Source organism: Hoplias malabaricus, chromosome 7 (assembly GCF_029633855.1).
Source record: "Hoplias malabaricus isolate fHopMal1 chromosome 7, fHopMal1.hap1, whole genome shotgun sequence".
In the NCBI taxonomy this organism is placed as follows: Eukaryota; Metazoa; Chordata; class Actinopteri; order Characiformes; family Erythrinidae; genus Hoplias; species Hoplias malabaricus.
Genome location: NC_089806.1, coordinates 21,417,506 through 21,439,386, shown reverse-complemented (window position 1 = coordinate 21,439,386; position 21,881 = coordinate 21,417,506). Strand labels below are relative to the sequence as shown.

The 21,881-nt window shown below is 35.6% G+C and overlaps 2 protein-coding genes across 5 annotated transcripts; both read right to left on the bottom strand.

The window, feature by feature from the left end:
- Window position 1: 1 nt before the first annotated feature.
- mep1ba (meprin A subunit beta a) lies at window positions 2-11,204 on the bottom strand. The gene is made up of 14 exons (XM_066676526.1): window positions 10,653-11,204; window positions 10,000-10,018; window positions 9,839-9,898; window positions 9,690-9,733; window positions 8,914-8,992; window positions 8,398-8,515; window positions 7,822-8,000; window positions 7,287-7,505; window positions 6,891-7,043; window positions 2,539-2,754; window positions 1,418-1,885; window positions 950-1,135; window positions 270-524; window positions 2-153 (listed from the first exon to the last, which is right to left on the bottom strand). Coding segments are annotated over exons 1-14 (2,058 nt in total). The 5' UTR covers window positions 10,713-11,204; the 3' UTR covers window positions 2-151.
- Window positions 11,205-12,599: 1,395 nt separating this feature from the next.
- Window positions 12,600-21,530, bottom strand: LOC136702273 (E3 ubiquitin-protein ligase RNF138). Of its 4 annotated transcripts, XM_066677251.1 has the most exons (13): window positions 21,403-21,530; window positions 20,656-20,853; window positions 20,506-20,563; window positions 19,793-20,027; window positions 18,137-18,176; window positions 17,865-17,985; window positions 16,946-17,024; window positions 16,250-16,338; window positions 14,932-15,237; window positions 14,387-14,440; window positions 14,154-14,262; window positions 13,908-14,015; window positions 12,600-13,445 (listed from the first exon to the last, which is right to left on the bottom strand). In XM_066677251.1, the coding sequence occupies exons 6-13, from the start codon at window positions 17,951-17,953 to the stop codon at window positions 13,377-13,379; spliced, it is 903 nt and encodes a 300-aa protein (XP_066533348.1). In that variant the 5' UTR covers window positions 17,954-17,985; window positions 18,137-18,176; window positions 19,793-20,027; window positions 20,506-20,563; window positions 20,656-20,853; window positions 21,403-21,530; the 3' UTR covers window positions 12,600-13,376. The 4 variants fall into 4 exon arrangements, with proteins under 4 accessions (XP_066533348.1, XP_066533349.1, XP_066533347.1 ...); XM_066677252.1 differs by lacking the exon at window positions 18,137-18,176; XM_066677250.1 differs by having other exon boundaries at window positions 17,865-20,027; window positions 20,460-20,563.
- Between the last annotated feature and the right edge of the window lie 351 nt (window positions 21,531-21,881).

Sequence of the window (21,881 nt, the reverse complement as noted above, 5' to 3'; positions counted from 1 at the left end):
AGTACCCAATGTTTTGCATCAACGACATTATATATAGTGGACTGGACAAATGAATAATCAAAAGCATTCAGTTTAATCTGAATTGCAAGTAGTGAATGTTTTAGTTTAAGTACATGTTGGTCATGATGATCTCTTCCTTGCAGTGAGTAAGTTCTGTAAATAAAGGAAGAAATGAAAAACAAAAAAAAAACATCTTAGTCATTCTACTAATGTCTACATTCTGCTTTTTTACATTTGCGTTTTGTAACTATTGGTTTCTGTATACTCACAGCTGTTGATTCTCTCTGGCTCCATTCCCCTCTCTCGGTCTGCCTCTCTTCTGTCTATTAGCTTCTTCATCTTGAGCAGCACACTTGCAACCACAAGCAGCAACACCACAGCTCCCACAAAAGCACAAACCACGACCGTAGCAGTAGAACTTATAGTAAAGTTTGATGTTGAGTCAACAGATGATGAGCTTCTCCTTAAACAATCCTCACCACAGGCTTGAGGAACAGGCTGAGTATTCAGAAGGTCAGTCAAATCTGGAGAAAAGGGGAAAGTAAATATTCAAGGGGTGTTTGCCCAGATATGGATTAAGCCTAGTCTTGGACTAGATCCTCCTTTCAGTGGAAAATCACAAAAGAAATGGCTGTGCAGTCCAGGACTAAGATTAGTTCCTTTCTGGGTATGACCCCCAAATGTTATAAATATTATTAGATGCCTAATTCCTCATTGAACTGGTTAGTGATTCAAGTCCACCTTTAAAAAAAACACTTTATTTAATGATGCTTTGTTTCCTTTATTCTGACATTGTAAACAGTGTTTTTGATAAACAATATCCTTTAGTTCATCTGAAGGTTTAGTTGATTATTTATTGAGTGTATATTTTAATCTTATTTATGAATCTGTTTTTAATTTCATGTCACATGAATGAATTCTTAACCGGCAAAGTGGTCTCAAAATTTACCTTCTAGACTGAGGAGGAAGATGACGTCATCTGCTTTGATGAAGTCACGACTCTTAAGACGATAGTGTGTGATGAAAGAACTGGTGCCAGAACCAGGTCCTCGATAATACGATGTTCCATCTGGGTTTTTTACCAGGCTTCCCACCTTCCGTGGATCATCCCAGAAATATTCCACCTTACCTTGAGCTTTAGAGGCAGGGGAAAATCAAATCTTTACAAAGAGCAATATACATTAATGATTTTTACCACTGTCTCACTATTGTGAATCTACTACTACAGTACATGATCTGTTTTGTGAACACAACATTGCCTCTACACTGTCAGAAATAAATGTACTGTATGGGAATGTTATGTCACTAAAGATACAAACAGTGGAAAGGTACCTTTTAAAGTTACAAAAGTGTTTTGTTACAGTTACAGAGAGGGTAGATTTTTAAGTTGCTGTTTCTATCTTTTGTTTGTTCTTACAGTCAGTGGAGGTCTTGCTGGGATCAGTAGTGACCATCCTTTGGTTGTCCATACGATGTTGAATATTTGAGTTCTGGTCCATCAGTGCCATAGTAACCTGTCGCCATGGACAAGGCCATGCCAGTTGGCTGTCCTTGGGTCCTGAGTTCAGGTGAAGGTAGATGGCCATGGTGGTAGGACTGCTTGATTTCCCATTAACATACAGCGAGATTTGGAAAGAATAGCCTTCACGGGACAAGAAAGTAGGGCTGTAGATCTTGGAACCAACAGGTGTTGTAGCAAGGAGGCTAGTAAAGTTCCGAATGTGCCAGGTGTGATGAGGGCATTGTGTCTCTGAGAGATTGATGTCATCCAGAGACAAACCTCCTTTTGATGTTTCTGTGCCCTTCACCCCTTGAAACACCACTCTGAACTTTTGAGACACATCCAACGTCACATGATAAAGCTCCCAGGAGCGTCTAAATCCCCCTGCAACAGGTAACAGAGTTTGCATTATTTTATATATATTTTATCTTGATTAAAATAACTGTGTTTACTAGTATAAAGGCCATGCACATCTATGCTTGTTAATTGTAGTCTGGTGATTTTAAAAAAAAAAAAAAAAAAAAAAAAAAAAAAAAGCCTGCTACCTAACATGGTCGTTCAGGCAGACCAGCAAGGCAGCATTAAAGACACAATATATGCTTATTTTACTGGTAACACTTCTGTACTGTTTTTATCTATCAGGATCATACATATTTTCAGGGAACAAGGGCTAAAAATATTATTGCTAGCTCAATAGTAGTAGAAGATACAATTTTATATTTAAAAGCAAGAGATACAGCAGTGTCTTCAGTGAGGGTCATGTTATCCATTAAGCTATTCTATCACTTTCTTTTAGTAGTAATTTTCAATATTAATAAAAGGTTTATCAGCCTACCATTGTTGGATATATTAGATTTTTTTTAAATGCATTGCTTTATTGCCAGGTTTAAAAGGTGATATTGACTAAACTGAAATATCCATAGGTAGTAGGTATTGCACCTGAAGTTTAGAAGCCTGAGCTGATTCTTTAGCACTCTAGAGAGGCCATTCTGTCTTTGCACAAAGCCCACTGCATGAATAAAATCTAATTAATTTACCACTGAATGTCTGAATGTGCCTCAGCACTCCTTTGGGGTTTTCACTGTTATACTCGCGCACCCACACGTTTAGCTGGTCGTCAGCACCCCCACTGTTGTACAAATAGAACTGCAAGCACTGAAATCCTCGTTTAGGGTAAAACAGACGACTTTCTAGGTAAGCCTGGTCTCCTTGGCTTCCTGTGGCTGTGCTGAAGTGCATAAAGAAACCTGCACCTGTAAAAAGACATAAAGGAAAAATAATATGGTGCTAAATATTTGTGGGTTTTTTTCACAATAGATTTGAATATTAGAGTACAGAAAAAAGTTAAACATTCAAAAACAAACAAAATATTGCAGGGAATGTACAAAAAAGCCCAAAGGCCTTATAGTACACATTAAAAGAACAGTAATAGAAGAAGAAGAGAAAAACCATAGAGATACAGTGTAAAGGGTCATGACACAGATGGTTGGTGTAGTGAGGATTCACAAAACAGATGGGTGTAAGAAGAAACGGAGGTCCTCTGTCTGAAATTGTGAGCTGGCTTAATGTGGTTTGGTAGAAGGCAGGATGCAGGCTGTCAGAAGCTCTGGTGAAGTATTGATGGATTTTGGAGTTATATAGAAATGTGTTTTGGAAACAGTCAAAGGAGGTTTTGCTTGAATAAGAAAATAAATTGACAGATTTGAAAAAGGTTGATGTCATATACATTTAAAATCTTTAAGTTAAAAATTGCAGGTGAGAACAAGCGTAATATTAGGAGGAAGTGATCATTGTGACAAATTGCCTTTGTAGAATATGAAGACCTGTGAATTATTTTTGTACGTGCTAGCCCAGATAATATTACAGTATGACAAATATGGATATATCATTGCATAATAAAGATTGAGAAGTATATACTGGGGTAATACATGTTTAATTCATCTGATAAAACCAATATGTTTGGCTATTTTTTGTGATATTACTGCAATATGATATTTCCAGCTAGGTTTATCTTCTTGATGGTCACAGATAATTTGTTCGTTTTAAACCAGGTATTGATATTGGTTAATTCAGTATTTTATAGTTGAAGTTAGTCTATTAGTCTTTATTAGATAAAAAAAAAAAATATTGCTGACATCAACAAACAGAATAAAAAAACAAATTCTTGGCAGACATAAAAATTGTTTACATAAATAAAGAACAGTAGGGGTCCCAGTATTCTCTTTTAAGGAACTCCACATATAACTGTCTGTAGTTCAGAGTTGAAGTTTGCCCATGTGACACACTGCTTTCTATTTAATAAGTAATTTCTGAACCAGTCTAGCTCTATTGTGGAAGCCATAGTAGTGGAGCTTCAGCAATAATGTCATGGTTAACTGTGTCAAATGCTTTCCATAAATCTATGAACATACCTATAGTTATTTCATTGCAGTCAAGTGCCTTTGAGATTTTTTCTATTAGCTGAATTATAGGAATACATGTAGAGTGTTTATCTCTAAATCCATACTGAAGTTGATATAGAAGATTGTATTGTTTTATGTGAGCTAAGGGTTGTTTATAGACAATTTTTTTCAGAAACTTTAGAAAGATAGGGAAGAATAGAGAGAGGCATGTTACTTGAGAGTATAGTTGGATCTTCTGACTTGTATATAGGGATTACTTTAGCTAATTTTAATTGGTCCAGAAATACACCAGTGTTTAACAATTGGTAATTAATGTGAAGTAGAGGCTCTGAGATATATGGGAAGCATTTTTTGAGAATATCCCATCTTGGCTCATCTTGAGCATCTGAGGTGAGCTTAAGATTATTTATTATATCATTCATCTCCTGTAATGTTGCCTGATGAAACATGAATGGATTCATAACTGGGTGGGGAGTTGGCATGAACAGAGGTATGTTTGCTGCTAGTGAAGGCCCGATGTTCTCAAAAAATGTATTAAATGCATCAGCAATGTCCAATGGTTTGTTAATGACTTGGTGGTTGTCCTATTTGAATTCGGTGTGTCTACAAAAATTGCCTACCTTTATTGATAAGTTCATTGATAGTTTTCCATGTATTTTTCATGTCATTATGATTTGCCTGAAATTTGTTTAAGTAATATATATATATATTTTTTTTTTTTGTATTTCTGAGTTTGGTGAATAGACTGTTGTGAAAGGTTGTGTAGATTTTTAGTTTAAATGGTGAGGGATTTATTAAATAGTCCTTGTATAATTTATGCTTTTTTCTGATTTCTTTCCTTATGGTTTTGGTAATCCATGATTTCTAAATGTTGCACTTAGTTTGACATAGGAAAGCTTTACTTGATTGATGGTTTCATTGAGCATAGAGTATGCTTTTTGGACGTTTGGTTCAGTAAGGACATGATTCCATGACACATTTGAGATATGGTTAACAAATCTAATAATATTTCGGTTGCTAAACTTCCTAACAGTCATCGTTTCATGAAATTTATGAGTGAAATTTGGGAGTTACAGTAAATATTGGCAGGTGGTCAGAGATGTTTGTTGCTAGGATTCCTCTGGTACTGGCCATTGAGTTTGTTATTATATTGTCGATTAATGTGGTAGAGCTTGTTGTTGTTCTTGTAGGTTGGGTTATCAAACGAAAGAAGGATGATGCATTTAGGTGATTCATGAAGTAGGCCAACTGCTTGTTCATAAGATCAATATTGAAATTACCCATCAAGTAGCAGATTTTATTTTCTTCAATGATTTTATTAAGCATATTGACCAGATGGTCCGTGAATTTCAAGTTAGGACGTTTATAGAGGCATTCAATAATTGTGTTTCTCTTGTTAGGCAACAACTTAAGTTCAATAAAGACAGATTCCATCTCATTACACAAGGAGTTCTCTAGGTCAGGTCGTTCCATTAAGTTCATGTGATTTCTGACAAATAGGGATACATCACCACCTATTCTATCTTTTTGCAGCAGGGACTACATGGTTGTAGCCTGACAGGCTGATCATATGAACATTGTCAAGATTTAGCCAAGTTTCAGGCAATCCTATTACAGAACAGATAAATATTCAAGGAGAGACTCATACTGTTTTCGCAAGTTCCGTGTATTTAGATGGAACAGGGAGAGAGAACTAAGGCTCTCAAAAGTTTTGATGGTGCAGTATTGGCACAGATTGTTGATGAAGTTGGTGTTCAGGAAGTTTACTAAACTAAGCCAGATTGCTTATGACAGACACTCAAAAGTGTTGTGATGAGAAGCCATGGACAGGGGAGAAGACTATTAATTTAAAAAATAGAGGAACAGTAAGAATTTAGTTTCTAGGTTTACTCTGCAGTAGCCAGAGACTGTAAGCCCTAAGCTGCTTGGGACTTGCGGTCTTCTGCAGTGCCACCTGTTTGGTACTTTGGAGGCTGCAAAATAAGTTGGTCATATTTGAAGTAGGCCATTTTTCCCTGTCTACGTTGGGGTAATAATTCCTTTTGTTTTAGGCACACACATTCAGAGAGGTCCTCTTTGATGTAGCAGTTGGTTCCTTTTGAGAACTTTTGTTCATTTTAATATTTCTTCTTTATCTTTGTATTGTAGAAGTTTTGCTACAACCGTTCTCAGGCGTTCTTTGTCATACTGACCAATATGATGTGCTCTTTCAAGTTCAATTTGTTTGAATACATTTTCATGTGTTCAGACAGCAACAGTTCTGCCAGTTCTCCAATTTCTCATCTGGTATACCATCAATTAGAATGTTATTTCGGCAAGACTGATTTTCAAGGTAATCAATTTTTGATGCAAGTTTGTTTGTGTTCACTCTGATACTTTCAATGTCATTTGCAGAGAATTTTAACACATTCAAACAGGTCACAGAATGAGTTTTTAAGTCATATATTTCAGCTTGTGAGTAGATAACTGCTCTTACTTTCCAGATTTCTGTGTTGGTAGAGTCTTCAATCATTTGAATAAATGCTCTGTATGAGTTCTCTTGTAGATTTAACTTTTTTTTTTTTTTTTTTTTGGATCCAGAAGCATGTTTAATACGAATACGAATTCTACTGCTTCGGCGTGGCGCAGTGGCAGCCTTTCAGCGTGTTCTGTGGCTTCTGCATAGCCTCGACCAGCGAGGCATGATGTTAAAAAAAAAAAAAAAAAAAAAAAAAATATATATATATAAGTATAAATATCCTTAAGACTAAAGAACTGGGCTAACAGCCTTATAAAGTCAACAAGACACTGAGGCTGCTGGGCGCTTATCAGGGCAGAAATTATCAGCAAAGGGTCATGTGCAGTATAAGGGCTATAAACATCTGAACGGTATTAACCTCATTTTTCTTGCCTGAACTTTGTATTGTATTTCATCTAGGTGTTTGTAACAGTTCCACAGTTTTTAATTTCTTTATTTATTGTCATTTATATCTAAAGAATATTCATACCATTGCACTGTCCCATGTTGGTGTAGTCAGTGTTTGGACCTCCCTCCACACTTCTCACACGCACCCATTTGCCAGCTGCATCTTCTCTATGGATCATACCACAGATACTAGGCTCCTCAAAGTTACAGGAATCCAAGAATGTAGAGAAAGTGGCTGGAGGAAAAAAGATTTGAGAAAAAATATATATTTGTAATCATTGTTTACACCATAATCCCAGTGCATCAGCTGTACTTTAACTTTCCATCACAGGTAAAACATTAAAAAATTATCTGCTTTTTTATCATCTGCCAAGGCTGTGCGAGAGGTAAAAGATAAGGTGTTTTTTTTGTTTTTTTATTATTATTATTATTATATCATTATATAAGAGTGAAGTATGATGGAAGGAACTAAACTCACTGCAGTTGTAAAGCTTGTTTAGCTTTAGCACATCACTGGAACTGAAATCCATGCGCTGGCCAATCACATCCATGAACTCAGGAATCTTTGTGACGATGGTGGGCTCAGAGCCCTTGTTGAAGGAAGTCTTGCTGTAGTGCATAACAGAGCCGTAGTCATAGGGTACTCCTAGAGCACTGGACAGTGTGTCGTCATAATTGTTAAAGTTGTGCTCTTTACCTGGGAGTGAAACATGGAATTTAAGTCTAACAAAAATAATATCAATTCATTATAAGAATTTAAAACAAAAGAATTTTTTATCGTTTTAACTTCTGTCTCCTTTTGCTTTCCAACTCTTATTTTCTTGGACACTGCACATAGTCCAGTAGATATTTATTATGTTTTTTAGTGCAGTCACCAACACATTTTTTGATAAAGAACTATTGACTGAATAAAGTGATTCTGATATTTATTCTAAAACAACGCAACCTGCATTAGAGTAGAGCATTTGCTAAGAATGATTACAGAATTCATTGACTGACTGTATTCCTAATACCGGATACAATTTGGTTCCAGATGATGTTGATATAGTCGTCTCTGTCAGCTCGGGACTGCTCATGCCAGAAGCCCAGAGCATGCAGGAACTCATGCTCCACAGTTGCCAGACGATCACAGTTCTGGCCGATTGACAGCCTCTGCTTCCCAACCTGCCGATTTCCCACTGAAGAGGAACAGCTTGCAATGTGACATAATTGATTTAAAGATTAGATGGACAATAATAAAGTGCTAGTCACAAAGGCCACTTGTGTGGTGTTATGTACCAAAAACAGTCACAAATCTATTTTTACAAAAGACAATAATCCAACTTTCTATAGCCATCAGAGTAAAACAGGCTGATTTGTGACTGTGACTTTAAGGCTGCTATGTAAATGATCTCTGTTCTTAAACAAATAATGAAATTGTGTACCGGAGTTAGCATATTTTAAACAGATATTTAAGAACTTTGCTATTATGAAGCATGATTTTGTCGCTTTTTTTTTCTTGGTTGACAAGCTACATATTGAATAATGTGAACATTTCTTAAACATGATTTGCTTTGTTAAATATATTTATTATATCTTATGTTCCTTACCCAGAACCCTTGTAAACAGAGATATAGTTTTCCTCGCCAGTCCAGGGTTTGAAGTCAATGCAGGTCTTGAGTCTATACTGTTCAAATGCCTTCAGTATCACTCCTTTTGCATTGATTTCTGCAGAAAGAAAACAAAAATCATAACAGACTAATATTGGTGGTGCAGCAGGTAGTGTCGCAGTCACACAGCTCAAGTGTTCAAATTCCACTCCGGGTGACTGTCTGTGAGGAGTTTGGTGTGTTCTCCCTGTGTCTGTGTGGGTTTCCTCCCACAGTCCAAAAACACAGGTTAGTAGGTGAATTGGCGACTCAAGTGTGTCTGTGTGTGTGTGTGCTGCCCTGTGAAGGACTGACGCCCCCTCCAGGGTGTGTTCCTGCCTTGAACCCAATGATTCCGGGTAGGCTCCGGACCCACCGCGACCTTGAACTGAATAAGCGGAATGAATAATTAGCATAGAAGCACTAATGTGCTTAATTCATTTTTGTGAAGCCTGAAACTAGATTCTTAAGCCTTACCCAAGTTGTCCTCTAGGTAGTATGGTACAGTGGTGGGCCATCGATACTTTTCACCCAGAATAGAGTTTCTGCCATCTTCCTGTTAACGACAAACATATCCCAGTTTTACACTATATATCTGGACCAAATCTGAAAGCATTTTAAATGCTTTTAAATAAATCAAACTTTAGGGGTAAAATTTTTTTGTATCATTTCATTTTCCATTTTTTATTAAAAATATTTGTTTTAACAAAACTATACACTGTTAAGTTTTGGTTGTAATAGAAGTAAGGACATAAATGTAATTAAAATAACTAGTGTAAGATGTTTATCCAAGGTAAAGTTACACAGAATTTTATTATTTTAGACCTTTCAAATGCAGTATCCTCTTATAAGTGAAGTCACAATGTGATGTAGTTTTGGGAGCCAGACCACGCCCCAATCACCTCTTCACCACTCTATTTATACCCCTTCGCTCTCACTTTATGTCCTTGTTGAACAACATCACACCCACAGCCACCCCGTCTCCTCCCTTCTCTTCTCACTCAAGCCCTGGGTGGGGCGGGGGGCACGGCATTAGGCACACGCAGCCAAGCCACCCAGAACTCCAGCCTAAATCCTCCTGAGTTCACCCCCTTTCCATTGCGTTTCCAGACGTGGTCTGTACTAGCAAAATCCAATATAGATGATTGGGATAAAACATATACATAACAAAATATGTAATATGAAATACACGTGTTGCACAGTAAAGTATTGAGTTAAAGTTTTAAAAGAAATCCTAAAATAAATATACTGACCTCATCAGTGATAATGTCTCCTTCTAGCAGATCAAGTCCTGCTTCTGTAACACAGAAACTAAATATGAGCTGCTTATGATAGTATTAATGAAAATCAGAAACTTTCTGTTGTCTTGAAAAACTTGCACAAACACACTTCTCACACACACCTTCATTAATGTCAAAGATGTCCCAGTCTTTGCCATGATCCACATCCACCTCCGTAAAGCCTGATAGTGAACAAAAACAATGCCATTAATGATCAAATATCAAGATTTTATTTTTAAGCATTTACTTGAAAGCAATATATAGCAATGCATAGAAGTCTTACCTGTGAGTGAGGAAACTGCCTGTAAAAAGGTGGGTTTGGGGATAAGTGAAATTAGTGGCATCTCTGTTCTCATAATGAATGTTTTAATTCAGTTGCTATGCATATTTTTAGCAGATATCAGTGTAGAAATTCCTTTGAACCCATGCAATATTTGCATACTTTATCTCTCAGTATTAGGAACAAGCTGGTGGAAAGGTGAAAAACACACTAGTGCCAGTTTTGTAACATGTTCTCTAAAAATACTGAAAAGGTGACACTTAGATTTGACTTAATTCAGTAATTGGGACCTAAATAGATTATAGAACATTACAGATTTTTTGAATATCAGTATAGGTAGATTATGAATACTAAATGCGGGAGCAGATTATAGAAGGGCAAAATATGAAGCTCCGCCTGTCATTTATATAAGCATAGTGGGTAGCACAATGCCCTACACATGGCAGACATGGGTTCAATTCCCAGCTCAGGCAGGGGCAATTACTGTCCTTGGGCAAAATTCCTAACTCCACTTTAACCTGCCATTAAGACATGATTAAAACAGTAAATATTCTTGGATAACAGGGTCATGCCTTGCCAAAGTGCCTTGCTGTGCCATACTAAATTTGAGGATATACTTTATTTATAAAAAAAATAATAATGGGACCTGAACTCACCAAACACATGTTCTCAGCACATAGTAGACAGATGAACAGAAATGTCCTTTGAGAGGCCATAGTTCCAGTTTCCCTCCTTCAGCATGCAAGTGTGTGCTTCTTTTGTAGTCTCTTCTACACACTGTACACTTACATGTAGGTTTAAATTATATACAGAAAAGAAGAGCTGAGGTGGCAGAGATATGGAAGAAATACTGATAAGAAGTGTGATAACTGATACTACTACTATCAAATTTTCCAGTCATTAAGTAATCTGAAAAATGTTATCATTAATAAAAACTGATATATAATTTGCTTGTTTATCATATATGCAGATCATATCATGGATATACTTTCACTCTTTTGCATTCTTTTGTTCCATATAATGAAAAAACATTAGCAGTAAAATACCTAATCAGTAGTCTGTATAAAAAACTTAATTGACACTAGTGCAAATATTTACCATATCATAACCATCTAGACATACATTAAAGATTATAGAATCATCAAGTATTATTATTCTTAAGAGCTAAATGTAAGTAGGGGTTTTAGCTCTTTAGTACACAATGTAGCCTACCTGTATGTGAAATCTGGCCCTGCCAACTTTCTTTCACAGCAGAGAAATGCAGCTGTTTGCTGACCACTTCTACCATTTCAAATAATGAGCAGGTCAATGCAGTGGGATTTTTCAGTGTGAAAATAGAACACATACCACAGGTTAATTTTTGCCTCAACCACAACTGTTATGCTGCATGCCATGGCATCTTGTGAAGAAAAATGAATATCAGAGGAAACCATGGTCAATGTACGAGGGGGAAAATATAAAGTAATCCTTATCTTGTGCATTAACAAAACTGCCATTATGAGTATTTCAAATGTAACATATATTGCAGAAAAGATCATTTTAAGTGACCTCTAAGGTTGCAATAAAGGACTGAACAGAAGGCTTTTTTTTTGTTCTGAGACTGTTTTGGGAAAATGTTAGATTATTATAATTCTGTTAATGTAAAAAGTAATTTTACTGTTAGTTGATTGAGGTGCTGCTTTTTGAACCATTTTGTATCCAACTAATGATCAATTCTGAATACAGTGTGAAATGCGATTGTTGCCAATATAATTACCATTCACACATTTATGTCAGCCCTTTGAGCCAGGAAAGTTTGTGCTTGTGTGTTATTTTTAGGTTTAGATCAGGATCAGTGAGAGTCTTCAAGTCACAGGTTACTGAATGCAGATCGCTTAGACAGTGGTTCTCAAACATTTTAAACCAAGTACGACCTAATATCAAATCAAAGCCTTCAGGTACCACCTATCAATCCTATGTCTTGAATATTTGTAATTTGCATTTGAGAGGTGTTCTAAAATAATTTATAAATGAAACTGAATGTTTTAAACACAATTATACATTTATGAGAACTTATAGAATTTTGGGGAAATAAGCATTTTGAAAGAAATAAAAACATGAAGAGAGAACAATTTAATATGTGCTTTAAAAGACTGTAGGTGAAAACAGTGTGGCGCTTGAGCAGGTGCTCACAGCAGCTCTCAGCACTTGTATAAGTAAGTGAAGGATGTGCTGTGCTTTTAAACAGTGTTTTAGGACTCTAATGATGTGAAGATCAGCCACATCATTTTCCTTCAGCTAGGCTACATGTATTTATGCCTCTAGATTTAGTCTTTCTCGTCTTAGGAGTATGTCATGGGGTGTGTGTCTGTTTGTTTTTCTTGTTGCCACCTTGCTGTGTTTTGCAATTAAATCCAAAATACTCACATCTGTCTCTAGCCTTTGCTTACATTAAGAAAGAAACTGGGCTTTCTTTACATGGATTTTGCAAAATAATGTAAGATTGCTTTCCCTCCTTGGAAATAAGAAGCAGGGGAATACTGCACCAGCCTTTCGCTTAGAGACTTACTGAATACAGTTTCTATAGGTGCTGGTCATCAAATTAGAATATCATGAAAAAGTTGATTTATTTCAGTAGTTCCATTCAAAAAGTGAAACTTGTACATTATACCCATTCATTAAACACAGACTGATATATTTCAAGTGTTTATTTCTTTTAATTTGACGATTATAACTGACAACTAATGAAAACCCCAAGTTCAGTATCTCAGAATATTAGAATATTGCATACATAAACTACACAGGAATAGATATCCATGTATATTAGGAACACTAAAAGCAGTTCTATTGAAAATAAATGTATTTAAAGTAAAGGGAAAGATTGGACATTGAGGCTTCTTCTATTAAACAAATCATTATTTTTTTTTGTTTTTTTGGTACAAATAAATTACTCATGGATTAACCTCTGATATTGCACGCTTTTTAAAAGTGAAGTAAATGTTTTCACATTTCAAGCTAATTAGTATATTTTGTTTGTGCAAAATGACATTTGACACTGTCAAAAAGGCAGTACTTAAATTAATATTTATAATGTGTGTGTGTGTATATATTGTAGCTAGTTTCATATTAATAGTATTATTGAATTTAATTATTAAATTGAAAAAACAAGCACATTGCGAAATCGATATAAGTAAACTAAAAATGGCCTTAGAATATCTAAATTAAATTGCGACAAGCAGAAAGCGTTTTTTTTTTTTTTTTTTTTAACTTAATGCTAGTAAAGATACTTAATGCTATATGTAGTTCCAGTAAATAATTAAACTTTAATATAGTAATAAAGTGCTATCAATTAGTATTTTGCATCCCTGGAATTTTCTGCATGTTTCTTCTAAGAGTTCAACTTAATTGTCTTTTGCCAGTGACATCAGTATTGCAGCCTGTAAGTTGACATCATCACTCTGGTGGATGTTCTGTCAAAAAAGAAAAACAAATTTGGCAATTTTAGTACACTGTGAATATGTGCAGTACAATATTTCAGAACTTATAAAGCAGAAGTACTTCCTGTAACAAAGTTAAGAGTTGACATAATTCAGTAAAAGTACAAAAGTATTCATTATATTTGTTTTTTCAGTATGAAATGTACATTTTTAGATATGAGTCCTATTAAGGAGAAGTCTAACTACAGCCATGAAAACCTAAATGAGTTGTTAGTGACTGCAGGTGTCCTGAACAGAACCTGTACATCAGAATAATAATTTACAATACCGATAATTACACATAGTACTTTTACTTGTTCTGAATTGCATTCAAAACCATATTTTTTTAATTTACTGTAGTAGAAATACAGGCAAAATATTAAGAATTGCCATTTATTTGAAGGTGATGGTGTATTTATGCTTTAGAGCCTGAATATGACACTATGTAACTCTCACTGTGATGTTCCTTATGTAGTAGCAGTGGCGTAGATTGAGATGTCCAATGAAGTCCCTGCTGTGGTACAGTGGGTCACCATGAGGCAGAGACACACATACTGGACACACCTAGAGAAACGGACAGCACATATAGACTATAAATCACTTAAATCAAATAAAAGGTATTTACATCATAATAATAAGAAGATGAAATATCTAATGCAATGTCTTCTTATTTCTTAATTAATCTAATTAGCAGTCACTGACCACACGTCTGGTGTCACTCAGATGGTTGGCATTGCAGTGATCTCGCAGACTCAAATCATCCAGTCCATCCTGCTGGCAGTATGGACATCTGAATGTTTGCTCAGCAGGACTGGGAGAGAAAGAATGGACAAAAAAGAATCCAGAATCCTGATGCTTTGATGTTAGTTAATATAAAAGACAATTGCAGATATTAATTATGTGTCCAAAGTGTGAACAGGGATGAGATTTTTTACCGTGGAAATTGTGTCCAAGTACTTTCCATGAGCTCGATTTCAGTTCTCCAAGCCCTGTAAAAGAAAATGTTCTTACTGTACCATGAAATACTATTTCATGAACCACCAACCTACAATATATTTCTAAAAGTTTGTAAATAATTTTGGAATTCAGTGTCTGCACTGTAGACAAATGTTTAATTGTGAGGACACAATAATAGTAATTGTGATATGTAATGTGACTCCCACACATACAAGTAGCTGCACATCTATCTAAAATCACCAGCCCATATGACAAGAATGGGCTGGAGATATGTAAAGTATAAATAAAGATGACATTCTAATTCAAAAACAAACAGCTGAAGTTGGAATAGGCAGAGGCTTTCTGGGGTTTCCAAGAATTTTCTTGTATTTTATTCAGTACTGGGGTACGTGTTATAACAGAATATATATAACTTGTAGACGGCAGACTAAAAATGCTGAAGGGTTCCTCTGAGGTTCTAAACCTGAAGTTGAACTAAGCTGTAGTTATTCCCAGCAGCAAAAAAAAGACACCGTAAACTCACATTTCATCAAGCTCGTCAGATGAAGTGTTGGGTATAATGGAAGGGGTGGAATTTGCAGAACTAGCCACTGGAGCTGGGGATCGGGTAATGTATGAATTAGGGTTAATGGCAGAAAAAACTGGAGTGGTGGGAGTGATCACCGTAGCCCTTCGGACACGTATTCCAGGAATGGGCCTTCTCTGAGGAGGTAAGGCAGCCTGTGCAGCTGGGGTTGGAGCTGCCTGGTTGGCTGGGCCAATGCCCGAGGGAAGGGTCACCTGTAATGCTTGCGTTTGCAGACTTGCATCTCTAAGCTGGTTGAGGAGACTGTTGGTGGAAAACAAACCAAAATCCAAACAAAACAAATGAAGTTAAAATAGTTATCACTCTATAATATTCTCAATCTATTAAAATATAATTTTTGGCATGGGCATTATTTCAAATGAATTTGAACCCCTCAAACTGCAGGCCTATTCATTCATTTTTAATACTGAATTAATTATATTGCAGTAAATAGATTAATCACAAACAATTATTATAAGTTATGTATTAATTATATAAGACTTTGTAGTTTAAAGGTGCAATATATGACCTTCTGCCAGTTGATGTTGCACTAGAGCAGAATCTTATTATTCAATCCCACCTATACATGTTATATATTTTATATTATATAATGTAATTTGGAACAAAGCCAGTACAATTTCAGCCATTTAGGGTGAAACCAATATAATGATTACATCCATTTAAAATGCAAATATTTAGCATTTAACACTCACCAAATTGCGGAGTGAAAGCAGCACTTATCAGATCAAATGTAAATAAAGTAATTAAAACACAAAGTTTGTTTCAAAGCTTGATCGAGAATTTCAAGTAAGAAAATGATCTTAGTGTTCTCCATCTTGGAAAAAAACAGTCTTGTGTTGATTCTTGTCTTGTGCTGTTGTCTTTAAGAGTTGTTTTTAGCTGAAGAACATTTTTTTTTGTGGAAGAATATTTGGATGGTCCCTTTCTGTTGAGCGCTTCTGCACTCTGCAATGCTGTGTTGCAGTCACTGACTGTTCTCTTGGGGAGAACAAAACAAAACATGGGTCAGGCTAAAGTTTCCATAGGCTAGGACTAACTTATATGTGCAGCCAGACAGGCAATGAAAACAAGGAACCAAGAGCAACACACACACCATTCTTAGCGCAGAATGCGATTACTCCACTGGAAAAATTGATGAAATTAGTTGTTTGCTGTTATATTAATGTTTAAAATTTCAGATATTGCACCTTTAAAAACGTAAGCAAGTTAATCAGCATTTTGAGTCATAAGTTAGATACAGTTGTTCCAGACTCACACTTGTATGCTGGTGCCAACAGGTCGTGCAGCACCAAAGGAGTCATCAGCACTAAGACCTGGCAAGCGGAAACGCTGATTTCTGACAGTCTGAAAGAAATGATCATTTGCACTAGTAAAATGGAAATATACTCAAATATTTTTAAGTAATATAATCAGATGACAGGTTTATTTTTTCTTCCTGTAACTCTTTTTTCATGTAGCTTATAAACAACTGTTGGCTCTCTGTGTAACAAAAGTCTTGTTCCTTTTGTCTCATTTTGTTTTATGTTCCTGATCTATCTGTTTTGTGCTTTTGTTCCCTCATACTGTTAATAAAAATCATTCTAGGAATATGACCTTGCTCTCATCAGAATAGAATTCACATCTAAAGCATTTCTGATTTAAAAAAAAAGTAGTTATTGACAATGAAATATATTTCATCAATAGCACTGAAAAAGAAGAAATAAACATACTAAACCTAAGCACTTTCTAACCAATAACAGGCTATATATATATATATATATATATATATACACACATACACACAAACACACACACACACACACACACACATTTATATGGCTACCGTGAAAGGTTACAAGTATTTAGAGAACGGAACAGGCGTAATTGCCCATGGTCTAATAAAAATTATGGATCAATGTGATCATTTTGCATGTCTAGGCTAGATGAAGATTTCTGGATGAAATGTTCTCACAAGGCCAGGCACTGGAGTCCTGCAATAGGGACAGTGATGTCTTATTCTGATAGAATGTGTTAGGCAAGGCTGGCAAAACCTAGAGCGAGAGAGAGAGAAAGAAAGAAAGAAAGAAAGAAAGAAAGAAAGAAAGAAAGAAAGAAAGAGTAAGTCACATTCATTCCACAGAACATAACTGTAGCTGGGAGTTTTATACAATAGCATATTATATATAAGGTTATAGGAGCACAATACCCCATGGTATGCTATGCAAGATAAACATAGTATTTTAACTTTTTGCCATACCAGCACTATCAACCTGTACAGATGTGGAATTTCCCTTCATTAAACACTTTCAGTTTGAGGTTACCCGGAACAGAGGCATGTTTAACATATGAAGGCAGTGAGCACAGTACATATAAACAAACAAACTTGTGCAGGGAATATTCAAAAGTTATCTGAATGTGTCCCATACAAATACACCTACTTAATATAACATTTTATGAGCTGGTTATTGTGTTCACAAATATGACTTAAATAAATATGTCTTCCTGATTTTCATCAAAATATGTTATTTTACTGTACTTGTAATTCAGATGTGGATATTATGTAAGTGTGAAAATAAATTTGAAACTAAACTACTTTTTTATTTTATTCGAAATCCACTTTTCACTTCAGGTTGTATTGTATTTGTCTCTATTTTATTAAATGAGTTGTTTATTTTGTATTTCATTCTTACTACAGATCAAAATGAGCTGAAACCTCTGCTAATTTTAGATTAATGTTTTTAATATGGTCCAAAATTCACTGAAAAATGTATATGCAATGGCAATACATTTAAACAACAAATTTTAAAACATAAGCAGTTTTTCCTCTCTTCTGTTTATTCAGTATCTGACTGTACTAAACAACAGTGAATGTAAACCTAGTATTTACTTACACCTTTCTGCAGCATGGAGATGGTTCTGAAGGATTCTGTATAGTGTCTTTACAGACTGGGCATTCGTCTTCTTTCAAAAATTCATCCATGATCTTCTGTCCCTAACTGTTTACAGCCTTAACTGAAAGTGAAATAAAGAAACAAACTTGTTTATATCTTTCCCAGCACTCTGACTCAGCCACAACTGACGTAAAGGATGTAACTTCCTTCCTCTCATAAATCTGAATGCATACTTTGTAAGGCAAACACTGCCTGAAGCAGGCTGTACCTACCTTTGCCTGTCAGACAACAACACAATGGAACCAGCCCAACCTGAAAGTACACGTCAATACTGCAAGAAATTATTCCAACTAAATACCAGAATTGTATTAAATCACCTGGTTTCCATGGAATTACCTATTAAGTTAAACTATAAATGTAACGTATGACTGAATTATATCATAATAAAGCACAGAGAATCATTCATCTACTTCAATAGCTGAGTCATACGAAAACACCTCTGGTGGGGATAGAAAGATTGAACAATTGATAGACAATTGTCAATATATATTGGGACCATATTAAAAGGTACCAATTTTATTGGAAAAAATGGAGGTGCAGTTATACAAACTAACACATATGTTAATGGTGTCTTTCATACAGAGTCTGAAACTGATGGGCTTCACCACTGTGTACATTTTTCAGTCAGTAACTGCTCTATTTTCTGTGCTGCATGAACATGTGAAAATCAGACTGACCAATAGTTTCATTGTCATGTTTGTAGACCGAACAAATAGGTCATGAAATAGCAGCACATACACCCAATAGCACCTGACACCTGACACAATGACATAATTATGCCCAGTACATCAGTAAAAGCCTTGCTGACATAAAGGACATAACTGAGAGCACATCTTTGCTGTAGGACCCACCTTTAACTTTAACTATTTGAGATGTATCTTGGGGTGAAATGTTTTCATATATAAGGCCCTCTTTTATCTTAAAATGTTGCCAGGCAACCTGACTACTATAAAATGACATAGTAATAATAATATATAATAAAATATATATAATATAATAATATTGGAAAAAACAGACATCGTGAATATGCGCACTGACAATCATTATTTAAACAAACACATGTTTTTGAATTAAACTCTACACTTTGGAATATTATATTTGTACTAAAACTTCTGTAATATCAACTGCAGATTCTTAATAATCTGACAATTAAAAAATAAAAATGCCATAGGACATATACCCAAAGTTCATGTTTCTAAATGTTCTAACATGTCACGGGCTATGTTCACAGGGCCATGACAAAACAATTTCACAGTGACAGTTCTATGTCTTTAGTATTTTGATAGTCTGTTATACTGTTTTCAGTGAGCCTTTCAGATTGCTGAGACACTTTAAAAGTAAAAATATAATGTCCAATGGATTAAGCCAAATACGCCATTTCCCCACACATTTACATCCAGTTCATAGGGAAATTACTAAAAAAACTACAGTAAAATGTATTCATATTCAGGATATTAATAGTCTGTTATATTGTATCTTCCATGAGACTTTCAGATGTTTGAGACACTTTGACAATTTAGAGATAATGTCCAATGAATTAAGGCAAATGCGCAATTTCTCCACACACTCTATTATGTCTAATGCTATGTTCACAGGGCCATTACTAAAAATTCCACAATTTCCAAAATTTCTTTATCTTCAGAATATTATTAGTCTGTTTTATTGTATCTTCAGTGAACATATTTCACATTTCAGTTCATCATTCTAAAAAGGAATACAATTGCAACTGAAATTATACAACTCCATTGCAAATTAGGTTTATTGCCAAAATGTACAAACATTTAGCTGTTTTCAATAAACCAATCATTCATTCATTCATTATCTGTAACCGCTTATCCAGTTCAGGGTCGTGTGGGTCCAGAGCCTACCTGGAATCATTGGGTGCAAGGCAAGAATACACCCTGGAGGGGGTGCCAGTCCTTCACAGGGCAACACACACACTCACACCTACGGACATTTTTGAGCCACCAATCCACCGTGGGAGGAAACCAGAGCACCCGGAGGAAACCCACGTGGACACGGGGAGAACACACCAACTCCTCACAGACAGTCACCCGGAGTGGGAATCGAACCCCTGGAGCTGTGTAACTTCAACACTACCTGCTGCACCACCATAAACCAAAACAAACAAAAACTATATAAATAGTTCAATACAACTATTACAACAAGTGTTTTCTCCAAACTCAACACAAAACAGCAGAGTACAATGTACAATGTGTCTGAGGAGTAAGCTACAAGTACATGAAAACATTTAAATTGACTGACGTGTGTGTACCTTGCAGGTGACATTCTCTAAACACAATTAGAATGCATTTCTAAGCCTTACTAGTGAAATAACATTAACAAAGTCATAATTTGTGGTCATCACTCAACTAAAATCAAATGGCTATCTGAGTGCCATGTATAGTGTGTACAGAAACATAAACAATATTTAACTAATAACATTAAACAACCTGAATGTAATCAGAATGGACAATTGTGTTTTTGAAAGTATGTGAAAGACTAGATTATGTAGGCCACAAATGTTTGAATTACATAAAAACCTTGTGCCAGTAGAACAGACTGTTTTCTGTTAATTTACATCTTACTGATAGCCTGAGAACACAGCAGTCATCAACCTTCATCTGGACTGGAATGTTCTGTCAGATAAGATATTTATAAAGAATGGTTAATATACAATGACTATGTGGGGAATGAAAAAAATATCTTGATAGGTTTTGTACTCCTATACCTTGTTTTTGATCAGCTTCTAGTGGCCAGGATCCAGTCGTGTTACGAATGAGCTGCAAAATATGAAAATATTCAGCTTTTTTGTATCATAATGGAGGGCACTCCAGACAGCACAGGCACTTCAGTCCGACAACTTGGCCTGAACATCAAGTCTCCAAAACCATTAGGGATAGCTGTGTCCAGCTAATAAATCCAGGACCTGTGAAGTACACAATTTGTGATTACAATGTATGTCAATATTTACTTTTGTTTCACAAATTCAAGCCACCAACTTATAGAATTATTTCAATAAATGTTTACCTAGACGTCTATCTCTAACAGAAAATAAGCATGATTTAAAATTAGTGTTCACAGAAAACTTTCATTCTTCTGCTTACAGAATAGTTGTTACATTTAAAGAAGTATTTCACCTGCAAGATGAAAAGTGTCATTGAAAAATTGTTTCAATAAGAAAAATTAATTGGCTCTGCAGCAAGAAAAAACACACAAAACTATCTGTAACAACAGTCTTCACTGCACACTGGTGAACACCTTGACATTCACGTGAAACCATACAAACCACACAAAACAGCAGATGCAATCACATTTAACGTGTGCCACACTACACACTGTAATGATATTTATCTACGATACTACTCATATATATTTACATATTATATGCCATTTGTGTATCTAGCAAAATCACAGACGACAATATAACATAGAGTTCTGTAATTGTCACTGCTTACAAACAAATTATTTTACTTACCGACATAAAGGTGATGTACGTCTTCAATTAACTTCTGCTTCCCCTTGAAATTTTCGTCTCATGGCGTGAATGTGAGCCGTATTCAAGTTTAGGAGAGTAGTGAACGATTTTGGCACACTACCTCAAAATAGTGCACTATATTGTGAATAGGGTACAATTTCTGAAACAGATATAGTACTCAACCCGGGCGTGGCGTCTGACGTAAAGAGGGGGCGGAGTTGAATGTGGGCGGGGTTGAATGTCCAACTCCGCCGTCCAACAGGCTTCAGCGAGAGGCTTCTCGCTCACACTGAGAAACGAGCGAGATAATTCACCAGTTCTTTAAACAGCGCCACCCTGTGACAGACTCGTGTTGCTGTGCTGGTAAGTTAAGAAAAATAAAAGCAGGACTTCACAATTTCGAGGGCAAAGCAAACAAAAATTGTATTTATTTATGTTACAAACTCGTTACCGCAAACTTTAAAATGTTCAAAAGCTTC

Bases quoted from the DNA above. Each gene is read 5' to 3' on its own strand.
- mep1ba (XM_066676526.1), bottom strand. From the start codon at position 10,712: ATGGCCTCTCAAAGGACATTTCTGTTCATCTGTCTACTATGTGCTGAG. The intron at 8,993-9,689 runs GTCAGTATATTT...TGTCGTTAACAG, and splicing joins GAGACATTATCACTGATGAG to GAAGATGGCAGAAACTCTAT. The intron at 8,516-8,913 runs GTAAGGCTTAAG...TTCTTTCTGCAG, and splicing joins CTACCTAGAGGACAACTTGG to AAATCAATGCAAAAGGAGTG.
- LOC136702273 (XM_066677250.1), bottom strand. From the start codon at position 17,953: ATGGATGAATTTTTGAAAGAAGACGAATGCCCAGTCTGTAAAGACACT. The intron at 16,339-16,945 runs GTGAGAACATTT...CATTTCTTTCAG, and splicing joins GGACTCCAGTGCCTGGCCTT to ACTGTCAGAAATCAGCGTTT. The intron at 15,238-16,249 runs GTGAGTCTGGAA...TTCCACCAACAG, and splicing joins GTTGGCACCAGCATACAAGT to TCTCCTCAACCAGCTTAGAG.